The following is a 12,045-nucleotide window of genomic DNA, read 5'->3' on the forward strand; positions in this document are numbered from 1 at the left end:
CGTGGGGTTGGAGGACCTGTGCATGAGTAACAGGGCTCTCAGGATGCTGCCTGGGAAGCTATGGCCAGCCCCAAACTGCGCAAGACTGGCATGAAGGAAGATGAATTTCATCTGCAATGGGTTTGGAAGGACACCCATGGGGTGGCCCTACATTTTTCATAAGCAGCCAACGTAATTTTGGGTAGTTTCCATTGCGAGCTTGTGAATAAATGCTTTCTGGGGAATTGGCACGATCAGCGTGGTGTTTGAGGTTGCTAACCTTTATGTTTTGGCCGTTACACATGACCTGATAAGGATTTGTACACGTGGTGATGCTGTCTTTTTGTATTTGCCTACTGGTTCTGTGACTTCAAGCAACTCCCTACCTCCATGGCCCCTGCGCAGAAAGGGTGAAATCTCAGTGCTCACGTGACATGGGAGATGACATGAGGCAGCTGGTAAAGGCTGCTATGATTTGGATTTTCCCTCTGCACATACAGAGGGGGCTTGAGAACCCTTGTATGTGGCGGTCCAGCTGTCACCTTGCCGCAATGATAACTGATCATTTCTGTCACTTATCTTTGCTGCCTCTGCCCCCGTCTGACCTGACCTTATTTCCCCTGGATTTTCGTTTTTCCTTTCAAGTCATGACCACGTTTAAGTTAATCCGTTTAAGAACAAAAAAACAAACTCACACTGAAGCCACAAGGGAGAGAGAGGAGGGAAGCAGTGATTTCTGTTACAAGAAGCGTAAATAAGAAATGACCGTGGTTCTGGAGACAGGGAGGGCCATCCCTCTCCTCCTTCCCATCTTAGAAGATGGAAAATGAGAAGAGAATAAGTATCTTGGGGGAAGACATGCAAATACTTGCCCTAGTGGGCGCAGACTGCTGTTTCTGATAACCCATGTCTAAGGCAAAAAGAAAGAAATTTTAGATGATAGAAAATGCACACAAGAAGGGATTCTAAATAAAACATTTTTAAAGCGCCCATGTATTTTGGTGAAGTCTCTGGAGCTGGGAGACAACTCACCTTAATATAGGAGTAACTATAAAAAAATGAGTATGAATTTCCTGCTTTTGAAAAATGCCTGCACCCCACACTTTCAATGAATAAAGGAGGTACTTGCCATCTTCGCTGCCAGCTTTAGCTCCTGAGTCAAGTTGAATCTTTTAATTAAAAATTTTAAATGTAATAACAATACTTAAACTCACATTGCACCTTTTCCCTCAGGAAGCTCAAAGAAACTTCTTCACACCAAATTATTCATCTTTTACAGCAATCCTGGGCAGGTGTATGGGCCTCAAAATATTTTAGTAAGTACTTAAAAATAATGGTTGCTGAATGAATTAATTTTATTTCCCTTTTGCACTCTGCAAGGAACTGGGTACAGAAGGGTTAAGTGTGGAGACATTGCAAGCTGGGGCAAAGGCAGGGACAGCTCACCTGTGCAATAGGTGACCTTTATCCCCAACCAGACAATGAGGGAGACAAAACGTGCAGGCAGCAGGAGTAATTGAAATTCCCTTGTGAGCTTTTAGACAAACCTATGTTTGAGCTCCCACTGCCCAGAACAACTAAAATTGAATCTCTTGGAGAAAGTTCCAGGCACTATTACTTCTAAAAGTTCCCCGGGTGGCTCTGGAATGCAGCCTGGGTCGTGTGCCACCGCGTAACAGAAAGAGCACTGAACTGCCAGTCAGAATGTGGGCCATGATCCCCATTTATTTGCCATGGGACTTGTGGAAGTCACTTAAACTCTAGAGGCTTTAGTTTCTTCCTTGTAAAATGACAACACTGACATTCTCTCATGCTAAGAATTAATGATCTCCCAGGAGCTCTGTTTAACACTGGAGGAAATCATGCTCTCTTTCTCCTTGTAAAGCAATATCGGGCCATCTCTGCATGAGTGGGTCTCAAACTGTCTTTTTGTGTAAGAGTCAGTGGGAGTTAAAAAAAAAAAATGCGGTCCTTGGCCTCACGCCTAATGTTCTAATACAGGAGGTCTGATGTATATTTTTAACAAGTTCTTTCTGCAGGTAGGCCGTGCCACACATTTTGGGAACCAGAACCCTGCATGAACAGGTTCTTACCTGTGTGAGCAAAATGCCTCCCCCTTGGGGTCTGGGACTGGGCCCATGATGATATGTGTCACCAGCTCCTGCTCCCTTTCCCTGCGAAAAATCATCTTTGGTCAGGTGAGATGAGCAGACGGCAGAACACAGACCTGGATGAGAATTCCACCTCTGCTACTGGCTACCTAAGAGCCCACGGAAACTTTAGCCTCTCTGAGCTTTCAACGTGCTCGTCTGGGAAGTCATGGGACGGAATCTACTTTGTAGGGCTGCCATAGGAATTAGAGAAGATAATACATACAAAGCATGGTACCAGCTACATCTGAGAGACGCCTCCTCAAAACGCTACAGTCTTGTTGAGAATGGTAAACAGAAGCAACGTGCAGGCCAGGAGCAGGTCTGTGGGCTGGGGACAGGCATGGTGCCACACGCAAAAGGAAGCTTTGGTTTCAGTGATGGGGGTGGGGGTAGGTTCTGGATTGATGTCCAGGGATCGTCCTCCCTCTCCCAATGTCCTGTGGAAAACGCCACTGCACTGACAACACTGTTCGCTGTGAGCAAAGCCATGATAAAATACGCACCAAGCCGATCAGAAGAGTGGAAAGAAAGAGCCCTCATGTGCTTTCCTTGTGGGTGAGTGACTAAAAATGGCTGGAGCCAACCGTACTTGGAGCCCAAATGTGACAAAAAGCAGCCAAAGAAAAGGCCAGAAAAAAAATAAATCGGCAACTCCTACAGGAGTTCGGTGTGAGTATTTGTGGACAAAGGCCCACCTGAGGGATGCAATTCTTAACGAGACCACCTGTCTACAGGGGGTATCAGGTGAAGATGGAGGTAGATGGGTCCCGTCAGACCAACAGCCAAGTGACAAAAGAAGACAGGCCGGGAAGCAGCCACTGGAAATAGCTGCCACGGTGCTAGGCGTCCCTTGTCTGTCTCACGTGGGAGAGCTGCCTGCTCAGGCATGCCAGTGACAAACGGTAACAGCACACGCGCCATGGCTACAGCATGTCATTTGTACCCACTCATCCCTTTCGGATCGAGGGCTCTTTTCCCCAGAAGCATGGAAAGGCCGGATGAGGTGGTTCTTTGGGCAAAGCTCATGGGTTCCAACCACAGTTCCCTGCTCCCGGGCCACTCCCGTGTGTCTACAGGTCATACCAGGTGGCAGGCAAGGGATGACACTGGTGGGGTCATTCTCAGAGCGAGAAAAGCCATCCAAGGTGGGAGTCCTGACAAGGCAGTGCTCTGCAGGGTACGTTACACATGTGATTTACACAACCCTTTTATCTCCGACTTAGTCCTTCTGCTCCTCTCCAGCTCAAGAGGAATTGATGGCCAATTAGAGGAAGGAGTTCCTGAAAAAGCCCCCTGCTCAGTCAGTTCATTCTCAAACCAGTGAGCTCTGTGGAGGAGGCACATGTAAGCCTTCAGGACGGCATTATGATGGCCTTGTACAGAAAAGTGTCACAGTGGCCCTTAGCTGGTCTGGAATCTGTTCTGAACGCCTCGGGCTTACACAAGCTGTGTGTGACACCCATGCGACTCCAGCCTCACCAAAATCCTTTTTCTATTTGCTTAGCATGGACTGATCTGAAGTTTAGTTGCAAGGAGTGATCGATGTGACCACTGACTCTTTGCAGAGCTGCTCAAGGCAGAAGGTGAGGAGAAAACGGAAAAGCTCTCCTGCGCCTCGTAGAGAAGAGCTCTGTGAAAAAGTGCTCCAAAAGTAAGACCCCATTGCAGGAAAATGAAAGTCTGAAGCAGCTCTAATTTAGTCTTCCTCTCTCTCCACAAGCCCATGCTCCAGAAGAGGAAACTCGAAGAAGAAAAGAAAAAGTGTTTCTGCATGAGGAGCGCGTCATCTACACCCAAAGGTGCTCAGGGGACGCCCTGAATCCACCCAGAAGCCAAAGCTCCAGCTAGAAAGGTTTGACCTTTAAAAATATCCTGAACACCCTCCCAGCGATGAGCCTCCTAAGGGAGGCGGGACCTGGCTGCAATAGAACATTGCCAGAACCAAAGGGAGGCTCTCGCCCTACCCAGGAACTATGTGGCATTTAGTTCTCTTTGTAAAAAATAAAAAACTTCTGTCTGGATCGTATACCCAACGCCACAAGACCTGAGAAGCATTCTGCATCTCGCCTGTACCAAGGGATAGAGAAGGATAAAAATCTTTCCATTAATATTGATAATAAATAGGTTTGGGCATGACCTAGGCTGATTCTTCTCTGCCCCTCCCATGTGATATTCGTTCATAATACAAATGGAGTCGCTTTGGGATGTATATTTTTTTAATATTACTTCTTTATTCGTGTGAACTGTCATCTGAACCGTCGTTCTTTATTCGTGTGAACCAGCATTGGTAGGGACCAATGCTGTCCCTACCCCTACTAAGGATTGCAGGCTGGGACAGCATCTTTCCATGTCCTGATGCGACGTGTGCTAAGTGTTTGTAAAGGGAATTTATGTAAAGTCAATCTTATTTCACCTCTACCTTTTCTTATGAAATGTGGGAAAAGACTGTGTCCCAGGGAAAGTGCCCCCCCCCCAAAGACATAGTTGAGTGGTTTAGGAAAGAAAGAGGACCAGACGATGGCTGTCACTTTGGCCTTTAGTCACTTACTACGTCAGCAGCCCTGTGCCCACGGGACATATTTTCAGGCCTTTGCCAACTCCAGCCTCTCTTCTCCACCACACTTAGCACCTTTCTTGCTCCCTGGGCCATACACATTCTGACCCCCGCTTAGGGATGTGCCAGCTCTACTCTTACAGTCATCTCTGCGCATCACTAGGCTGGAAGCTGTGGGTGTCATGGAATGAAGTCATTGCCTGTGTTTTCAGTCCTGTAAGTCCAAACTTCTACACATTGAATTTACTTGGAATAAACCCTTTGCATTGGAATAAAGGGGTCATGCAAGAAGAGAGGTGGCTGGGATATGCGGCCGAGTGAAGTGGAGACTAAAAGAGAGGGAACCCGTGAACGCACAAGAAAACACTCCTCTAGTGAGCACCTTGCTTCTGCAAAGCCTTTACTATTACAAAGCGTTTGAATGCATGGAAACTTATTTGTTAAAAATCTGCATCTCAGGCAGAACTGGCTGAGTGTGAAAGACTGAGGGGAGCCCAGGTGACAGAGAGGAGACCTGGGGCTGAACAGGTCTGTCCTGAAGTCGCCATTTCACTCCAGGAAGGCTCTTTACTTCTCCAAGACTCAGTTTCTCTATTGGTCAAACAAAAGTCCGAATGACGGCTTGGATTATATGATTTCCATGAGTCCCTTCCTCCCTGAACTTCAACGATGTCATTTACTCTAACACTGTGCTATTGTATAACCGACCAGAATGGGTCTTTTGTGACACAAAGTAACATTGTAGAGAATTAATTCTGGCTCTGCTGCTAACTCCACGGCTGTGTGACCTTGACAAAGTTTAAGCGAATATCTCTGAGCCTCAGTTTCCTAATCAGAAAATGAGGACAATAAGATTGACCTTGAAGGGTGGTTGTGCACGTTAAATGAGATAGTGAATGTGAACTGTTCAACTGTACTGACCCATAAAAATGAGATAGCTCATTATTGTTATTACTATTACCACCACGTAACCATTCATTAACCTTCCAAGAATTACCTGACAAAGGGAAACAAATGAATCCAGCAGCCCTTACTATTCGCCTAGCATAAATCCTGATCAGTGAGAAAAGGCCATTTATAAATCAGGGGGAAGAAAAAGGTGAGCTTCTTCCCAGCTACATAACACCCATGGTCTATATTTCTAGGTGTCCCCTGCCCCCTGTATACCTCTTAGAATAAAGAAGGCTTATTAGGACATGAACAATGATGGTTTTTCTCCACCATCAGGGCACCAAAAGCAATCTCTTTATACAGAACTTTCAAAGACCAACAAAATTAGCATTCATATTAAAAATCAATATACCATCATACTTAGAAAGGCAGTTCCTGTTCTTCCAAACCTGCTGAAAGTGGGGGTTAGAGCACAAAATCACGGCTGGACTGCAGGGTCCTGGACCCTCCATTAGAAATACGTGGTCTCATTTTAGGTTGCATCATGAAAAAGCTGATATTCCACTGCCATCCCTACTTGCACAGCCCCTACCCAAACATTCGGGGCTAAATATTAATTATGCACCAGACTGTACAATCGAACAGGGTATACACTCCACTCCAAGGTGATTTTGTTCACTCCCTTTCTTGGAATTACTATATATTAGGTAGCTATGTACAGGGTTAGAAAAAACTCATCCAAAAAGGGGTAAACTTCCCCCTCTCCCCCAGGATGGTAAAATAAAAGAGGGCCTTTCTCTCTGGACAATATTCAGGAAATGGTTTTCTTTGTTCTCTGACGTTCTTAAGCTCCTCTGGGCTTTAAGCGCTGGGTAGCTGTGCCACAGGTTTTGGCAGGGAACTCTATAGACACAAATAAACTTAATTAATGGACTCTTGTGGAAACCACAGCTTGCATTAACTGCATGTAAGAGGAAAAAATGAATTCATTAAAAAAAAAACTTAATTCTTTATATTAATTTTGGTTTAAAAATACCTTGAAAATAAAGGTAAAGATAGCAAGTATTTTAAGGGGAAGACACTATCTTATCTATCCTGTAAGATTCCCATTAGGAGAACCATAATAGCTGCTTGTCAAATTAAATTATTCAAAAAGTTTCATGAAGAAGATACATATTAAATCAGAATAGTAGTTTACATGCCATTATTATAAAAGCTCCACCCCAAAATAAAATCAATAATGGTGTTAAGAGAAACTGAAACTCATTTCCAATGAACTCAATTCTATGCCTCAAGGAAATTTGGGGCCAAAATTAATTCTTTTTTTTTAACTTTTTTTAAAAATAAGTTTTATTGGGGAATATTGGGGAACAGTGTGTTTCTCCAGGGCCCATCAGTTCCAAGTCATTGTCCTTCAATCTAGTTGTGGAGGGCACAGCTCAGCTCCAAGTCCACTTGCCATTTTCAATCTTAGTTGCAGGGGCACAGCCCACCATCTCATGCGAGAATTGAACCAGCAACCTTGTTGTTCAGAGCCCAGTGCTGTAACCAACTTAGCCATCGGCAGCTCCTTGTCTTCAATCTAGTTGTGGAGGGTGCAGCTCACTGGCCCATGTGGGAATCAAACTGGCAACCCTGTTGTTCAGAGCTCGCGCTCTAACAAACTGAGCCATCCAGCCGCCCCCAGAATTAATTCTTGATTCACATCTATTCCTACTTCAACCTTGCCAAAAGTTGGAGATAAATAATCAACAATTTGGCATTCCAATTAGTTAAACTCAATGCATTCTTTTAAACTCTAAAAGTATCAACAAAAAGTAAAAACAAAAATGTATTTATAAAGTTGTTTCAACCAACTGATTTAAGGATAATTGCTAAAAGTAAAAGAATATTTTGTTATGACCAATAAATTTAGGGATAATTATTAGAAATAAATGTCTACCTTGTCAATCTGTCTTTGCTTGCCAGTTCTTTCTTTCCTTAAACGAATCACATCTAACAGAGAACTGATAAGTAGTAATTGATTTAATCTTCTGGGTAATATGCATTGCCTGTATCATTATATACAGTTTTTGCCTAATATATTTACTGAGCTTTTTACTGAGTAACATGGAAATGAGCATGGATTTGGCAGCCCAATAATAAATAGCCCTAATGTTATCTGATTGCTCTCTTGCATTGACAAAAATGGTGATAAATTGGATTGTAATGGAGGTAGAGAAGGAAGATGATTGCTTCTAATGCTGAGATGAGTTTATCTGCTGCCCCCGCCCTCATTACACACGAGTGCTGTTTCCTCAGAGTGTACGCAGGTCTGTCTAGTCCTGAAATAGAGACAGCAGCCCAGGGTACTGACCCCTGAAGCACACACAGCCTTGTACCCCTGTGGCCATGGTGGGGCAAGCAGACCACGTGAGCGACTTCCATGAGAGGGAGAGGGGAATGGGTTTAAGCACTTTACCTTCTTGCACGCAGATGGGTTTGTCACTTGGGATCCAGCCTAAGGTTCCATTAAAATACTTTATACACAGTCTCTTTGTAGAACCCTTCAACTTGAATCCGTCTTGGCAATGAAATCGGGTGACAGAGCTTTCAAAGAATACCCCTCCACTGGGCGTCCTGAAGCCATTCTCGGGGACGCCTGGGTCAGCACACACCTGAAGGTCATCGAACCCTATATTGACAGAAAAGAAAAGGTGCCTATGAATACATTCTAACACCAAGGGCCTTATAGATAAATGGTAGACACTGTATACTTTCCAACACCGTGAACCACCCAACCACACCAACCAAACAGCCAAGAATATAAGCATTCTAGGGCACATAATCACACTGCATTTTGCTCTTCTCTTAGAACAGTGCTCTTCAGAGTTTTTTAATTCTATGGCCAAGTTAGCCCTTTAGGGAAGTCATTAGTGTAGGGAGATGAGGCAAAGTAAACAACAAAAGGCATACAAGATGGTTCAGTGCCGAAATCGAAGTACAAAATGCTGAAGGGAGCTTAGGAGAGAGAAGTGGTCCCAAAGGGTGAGGGAGAAGAAGGAATCTGAGCCTGGCCTTGCAGGATGACTAAGATTTCAACAGACAGAACTAACTTTGTGGAGTGAGGCGTGGAGAACATTCTAACGGGAATGGCACAAGCAACGGCCGGGGCTGGAGAGAGCAGCCATGTTTGGGGAATAGCAAGTAGGCATGAGAGTTATTCAGGGTGTGTGGAAGAGGTGTGCTGGGAATACCCACCTTCCCCTGCCTCTGCCCCTGCCCCTCACCCCCATCTGCCAGGCTTTGTTCAAGTGCATCCTCCTCTGGGATGTTCCCCTACCCAGCCTCTCTGTGTCCCACCACTGCACTGTGAACACAGCCCTGTATTGCATGATTTGGAGAATGGCCACCTCTCAGCAGCCTGTGAGCCCTTCAAGGACGGGTCTTGCAACGTTTTCATCTTTGTATCCCCAGAATCTCTCACAATGTCCTGCAGAGGAAATGTTCTATAAATGTTTGCTTCACAAGTAAACAGAGTTGGAAAAGAGAGCTGAAGACATATGAATTAGGGTGAGCCTAGGAAGCCAGGCTAAGTGAGGAGGCAAGTGCAAAGCCAGGGGGCAGGCAGTGGGCACGGGGAGGCCAACAGGACAGCAGCTTGAAGGAGAGAGAGCCCAGAAGCTTGGTTAGGAGACCAGGCAGTGTCGGGGGGCGGGGAGTGTAGGAGATGATGGGCTTGAAAGGGCATGAGAGTGCTGGAGGTAGCAAAGAGGGAGCAGGGTGTGAGGCATTTCAGTTCCAGGCCCCCCTTGTCAACTGACTGGAGGTCAGGGTGAAGTAGTTGCCCAGATGGCTGGGATAAAGGCAGATCCTTAAAACAAACATGGTGGTCATGGGCTGGTTGGGGAAGCCAAGGATAAGGACGAGGTCCTCTGTGTGCCCAATGTCTGAATGTACCCTCAAAGGGAAGCAATGTGCGTGCATTCTTCAGTGCCATGAAGACTTTCTACTCCATTTTCTTACAAAATCAATTAACAAATCCTCATTGAACAGGTACCAAGAACAGTTATGCATAGATCCATCTAGATGGGGTTTGGTGTACCCATCCACCCTCCCCTTCAGCACGGCTGCTGGTGCTAGGCGGAGCTGGACACAGCATAACGGCAGGAACAGCCTGGGCTATCCTATACAATTCCAACACAGACCCAAAAGCCAGGATCACTGGGGCTCTGGGGGGATTTACCTGGTTTCTAGGTGATGCCCACATATTGGACTCATCAGATCATTGGATTCTCTCTAACATACTGAGTTTGCAAAAATGTCCTCAGCTGGTAGGTGAGTCCCCCACCTCAACTTGTAAGGGAGTCTCATGTGAGACTCACTTGCTGCCCTCCCCAATTAGCCCCATGACCCTGGACAGTCTGCCAGTGCCACTGTGCTGAATCCACAGTAGTGGGATGTCCACAAGTCATGGTTCAAGTACACTCTGTGCGGAGGTCAAGAGGCATTGGAGTGAGCGGAGAGCCGAGGAGGGAGGGGGCAGGAGCGGACAGCATCCACATCTGACCACCACACCTTTACGAAGGAGCAGGCTGATATTTTATCACACGGAGGATGCTTTTGTATTATGAAAGTATAGTCGGCATACAACATTATATTAATTTCAGGTGTACAACATAGCAATTCGACATTTATATACCTTACAGTGTAATCACCAGGAGAAGCCTACTAACCATCTGTCACTGTACAAAGTTATTATGATATCACTGACTATATTCCCCGGGCTGCACATTACATCCCTGTGATTTATTTATTTTATAACTAGAGGCTCGTTCCTCTTATTCCCCTTCACTATTTTTCCCCATCACCCCACCCCCTCCCCTCTGGCACCCACCAGTTTGTTCCCTATATCTTTAAGTCTGTTTCTGTTTTGCTTTTCATTTGTTTTGTTTGTTTTAGATTCTACATATAAGTGGAACAGAGGATGCTGAACCATCATCCAGCTTTCGTGCCCTCCTATGACATGTGGCAGTAGCTCTGTAGGGAGCGAGCACCCCAAATGTGTTCCAGCCTGGCAGAGGGTGATTAACAACCGTGGGGGAGGGGGAGATAAAGTACTGGGAGGTCATTAAGTGACGGCTTCGTGTTTTTCTTCAAAGAAAAGTACTGTAGATTGTCAAGTGCTTCCAAAGTGACAAATGCCAACAATTTCCTTTAGTCTAGTGGTTTCCACGTATATCTGTTACGGTGTTGAGGTGGCAAAACCAGCAGCAATAAAATTCCTGACTCCATCACAGCCCCAAAGGCCTCACGGCACAGACATACGGAGCCCCACGGTGTGGACATTTCAGGCGGTCTGTACGTGAAGTCATTTCAGGCGGTCTGTATGTGAAGTCATTCTCTCACACACTCTGTAAGTTAAAGAGAACACGTGTGCTCTGATAGCATCGGGGAGGGGCACAGGTGCGTCAGTGCATGGACACCGAAGGGTAAGCCGAATGTTGCCATGGAGAATGGGTACATCTCTGCAAGGCCTCCAGCTGAATCTTCATGGATGAGCAGATATTAGACACACAGAGGGAGGACGGGAACTGCAGGGACAGTTTGGAGGGCGCAGAGGCGGGAAAGGCACGGTTCTGTCAGGCTGGGGACACGGGGCCCGCTGTAGGTGGGACCCTGGGAGGATGAGGGAAGGAAGAGACGAAGGCAGATCCTGAAAGCTGCATGTGTTAGTTAAGGTCACACATGACGCAGGGGTGGGCAGCGGGAGTGAGGTGGGGACTGAGGGTTTTGACCAGGGACATGATTGGGGTGAGATTTGCATTTGTGAACACTCTCTTGTACCCACATGGAGGACTGGCTGGAATCGACCCAGCAGGAGATGGGAAGATCATCAGAAACACTTTCCACGCTACCCGCTGCACCTCGGGATCGTGGGCATGGCTTTGTAAAGACAGACCCTTGGATCTGGGCTCTCTCGGGGTGGCTGGGGCCCAGGGGCTGGACTTTTACAGAGCTCTCCAAATGACTCTTGCACAGCCAATCCAGCTCCTGTCTGAGGGCCAGTGTTTGAGAACTGTAAAATTTCAAGGCTATTGCTGTCGTCCGAGTGAGAAATGATGAGTCGGAAATAATGTGGAGACAATGGAATAGAGACGGCCACAGAGACATTAAGGACACAGAGTTACAAAGCCTGGTGACCGAATGGAAGGTGGATAACCCCAGGTTCTGATGTCAATGATGCCATAGATGGCGGGGCTGTGCACTCAGGTTGACGGGACGAGGTGAAGAGCGGGCCTGGGAGAACGATGAGAGCAGTGGAGGGTGCAGCGAGTGTGAGTTCTCAGGGCCACCCAGGCAGAGACGTCTGGTGACCAGCTGGAGAGCTGAGACTGAAGCACAGGCAGCAGCTGACGGCATGGATGGGAGCCTTCCTGGGAACAAATGCAGTGTGAGAAGGGGAGCAGCTGAGGACACACCACAAAG

The 12,045-nt window shown here is 46.4% G+C and overlaps 1 protein-coding gene across 2 annotated transcripts in view; it reads right to left on the reverse strand.

Annotated features, from left to right (window-relative positions):
• SUSD4 (sushi domain containing 4) overlaps positions 1-12,045 on the reverse strand; it is a 99,091-nt gene that overhangs the window by 37,311 nt on the left and 49,735 nt on the right. For both annotated transcript variants that reach the window (XR_013992665.1, XM_081039231.1), the window contains exon 3: positions 8,039-8,251. Coding sequence is in view for 1 of the 2 variants with exons in the window: in XM_081039231.1 (XP_080895357.1) it covers positions 8,039-8,251 (213 nt within the window). In the remaining variant the exon portion in view is untranslated. The remainder of the gene's footprint in view (positions 1-8,038; positions 8,252-12,045) is intronic.

The sequence above is a fragment of the Rhinolophus hipposideros genome (assembly GCF_964194185.1).
Source record: "Rhinolophus hipposideros genome assembly, chromosome: 26".
Taxonomy (NCBI): Eukaryota; Metazoa; Chordata; class Mammalia; order Chiroptera; family Rhinolophidae; genus Rhinolophus; species Rhinolophus hipposideros.